The sequence below is a fragment of the Camellia sinensis genome, chromosome 7 (genome assembly GCF_055761805.1).
Source record: "Camellia sinensis isolate YWXY chromosome 7, ASM5576180v1, whole genome shotgun sequence".
NCBI classification, from domain to species: Eukaryota; Viridiplantae; Streptophyta; class Magnoliopsida; order Ericales; family Theaceae; genus Camellia; species Camellia sinensis.
The window spans coordinates 71,972,310-71,974,949 of NC_138967.1; the positions used below are offsets into that span (position 1 = coordinate 71,972,310).

The following is a 2,640-nucleotide window of genomic DNA, read 5'->3' on the forward strand; positions in this document are numbered from 1 at the left end:
AAATGTGGTTTCATGAGGTCAGTTTCCTTTCCTGGATGTCTTCTTTATTTTTTTGGATTGAAGTTTCCTAGATGTCTAAACACCCTAAATATTAAATATTAACCCATTGTTCTATAGTGCATGAAGAAAAGCAAAAATGGCATGGCACATCTTGTGTATTTTTTTTTTGCCCTCTCTAATATTAATGTAACATGCAGTAGGAAACCTTGGTATCAAAAAGCAATGGAAATGGCCAACATATGGAAAACCTTTCCGAAATCCACGAAAATCCCCACAACGAATGCAACTCTATGGAAAACCATTTCTAGATCAACCGAGGTCTCAACTACAAATTCCAACAGGCAGAAACTACGAAAATGCTCTTCTCTAAAGGTTGCAACCACGTTCACACGAGTCTGTTTGTGTGCACCAATCTCTTCCTACACCGAGGTTTTCCAAGCAGAGGTTCCACCAAGAAGAAGCAATAGTTATCCGAGATCAAAGCCATTTCCTACCCAACAAGAAAGAACTCCAAGTGCAAGAATTAGTATAGAAGGGAGGAGAATTTTTCGGGGAAAATCTTTGACCGATGATGTTTTAATGAGGAGATTTGTTGTGGCAGAAGAAGCAATGATGCAAGTTAGAAGGAGGAATCAAATGGAAATAATCAGGAAGAGAGCTTCCATGAGAAGGAAAATGCTTGGACCAAGCCCTCTAAGTAGAATGGTTTTGGCTGAAGAGGAATGAGAATTAACTAGGAAAAGCTCTATGCTTTCATTTGTTCAAAGAAAATTGATTTTTTTTTTTTTTTTCTCTTCTTCTCCTTTTTAGTTGGCTTATTTGCTTGTGGCTTTTGATGGGTAATTTCTATTCTCTTTTCCTATGAAATTAAACTGGTTTGGTTGTGTTTTACGGTTTCTTTTCTTTTCGGTTTCATTTTCTTGAAAACGCATTGTTTGGCGAACTGTTTCAAGAAATTGGATTGGGAAAGTTCTGAAAAACAATCACTTTTAGGAAACATCAATAATAGTTTTTTGAATTTTTGAAATTGAGTGAATTGAAATGATAGTGTTTCCAAACATTTCATTGTTTTTGTTCATGGAAACACGAAAAACAAAGAAAACAAAAGCACAACCAAACAACATATGGTTTCAACCTAGAACTTTGTCTATTTCAAGAATATGTGGCAAAGTTTGTAAATCGGAAAGTTGAATGCATCAGTCATCAAGTTGATTTTGTTGCATTTGAGCTCTCAATGATGTTAGAGAATATTTGTAAAATGTACTGGTAATGAAAACTCTTGCAATGTTTGCATGAATTCAGACTACACCACCTTGTTGATTAATTATGTTTAAAAAATAATTACAAATAAGTGGTAAAATTTTTATTTTTTTTTTTTTAATTGGCGAAAGTCTTTGTTGATAAAAAAGGAAACTCAGAGAATTAGGAATTCAACTTTAGAAGACCTTCACAGACTTACAGGTTTATTAAGGTCTGCTCCTAACCTCAACATGAGTGGTAAGGATAAACCAACATGGTTAGTAGCCCAAACAGGCAAGCCCTTTGTCTCAACCCTTTACAGACATACAGATTTAGCAATGGGTGAGCAGCTAAGACCTAGTAGATTGGTGTGGCTGAATTATCTTCCACCCAAAGTGCAATTTTTTGGGTGGCTTGCTTGGATACACAAAGGTAAAAACCTCTTCTCTCCTGCAGAGGATTGGAGTTCTAGATGGGAGTGCATCTATCCTTTGTGTCTTCTGCAAAGCTAAACAAGAGTCAGATGAGCATGTACTTTCTCTATGCTCTATGGTTTGGAAGGTTTGGACTAGTTTGTTGAAGTGGTGGGGAGCACAATGGGTAGTACCTGGATCAGTTGAAAGTCTGTTGCAGTGGTGGCTTGGAAATAGGTTCAAGAAATTAGAAAAGAAGATATGGAATGCTATACTTTTAGTTGCCCTCTGGTCCATGTGGAAGCACAGAAATGAATTCCTGTTTAATGGCATTCAACCAAGGATGGGAGAGCTGCAGGAATCGATCATCATTAGATTAGCTATCTGACTGAAAGCTACATCCAAGGATCTGCAATACTCTATCAATGACTTTTTGTTCAATATTTTGCAGATTAGAGCTTGTATAGATGGTAGGCTGTAATTTGTCTGTTAGCTCATGGGGCTATTTTTGAGTTGTACCAAGTTGGAATCTCTCTAACTCAGTTTGTGGGCTTGTGTTGCACATGATTAGTCTGGCTTTGGGTACCAACATAGTTGGATGTTTTGCTTCAACAATGATGCAATTTCCCCCAAGCTATTTTTATAACATCTTTCTTTTAATAAAATTTGATTTTTCTTGCAACTCAAAAAAAAAAAAAAAAATGTGGGAGTTAACCTCCTCACCTATGCAAAGAGTGCTTGAACTCATGACCTCCCCTTGAGATTAAACCCTTAGGATAGTCATGGTGACCAACTAGGCTAGGCCTACTTGGTTGTAAGTGGTAAACTTTATACACATTAATAATTAAATTCATAAATTTTTCCATGAATCTATAACAATTTTCATGTAGTACCATTGTTTGGTAATTTCCGCTTGGTTATATGCCACATAAGGTTTGTTTGAATCACTGAATTATATGGAGATTTAGAAAGCAAAAGAGAAATAGAA

General features: G+C 36.1%; 1 protein-coding gene across 1 annotated transcript; it reads left to right on the forward strand.

Annotated features, from left to right (window-relative positions):
* The first annotated feature begins 222 nt into the window (after window positions 1-222).
* Window positions 223-726, forward strand: LOC114267262 (Serine/Threonine-kinase). Its single transcript, XM_028208282.2, has one exon. It carries the CDS (start codon window positions 223-225, stop codon window positions 724-726), a length of 504 nt encoding a protein of 167 aa, XP_028064083.1.
* Window positions 727-2,640: the final 1,914 nt, after the last annotated feature.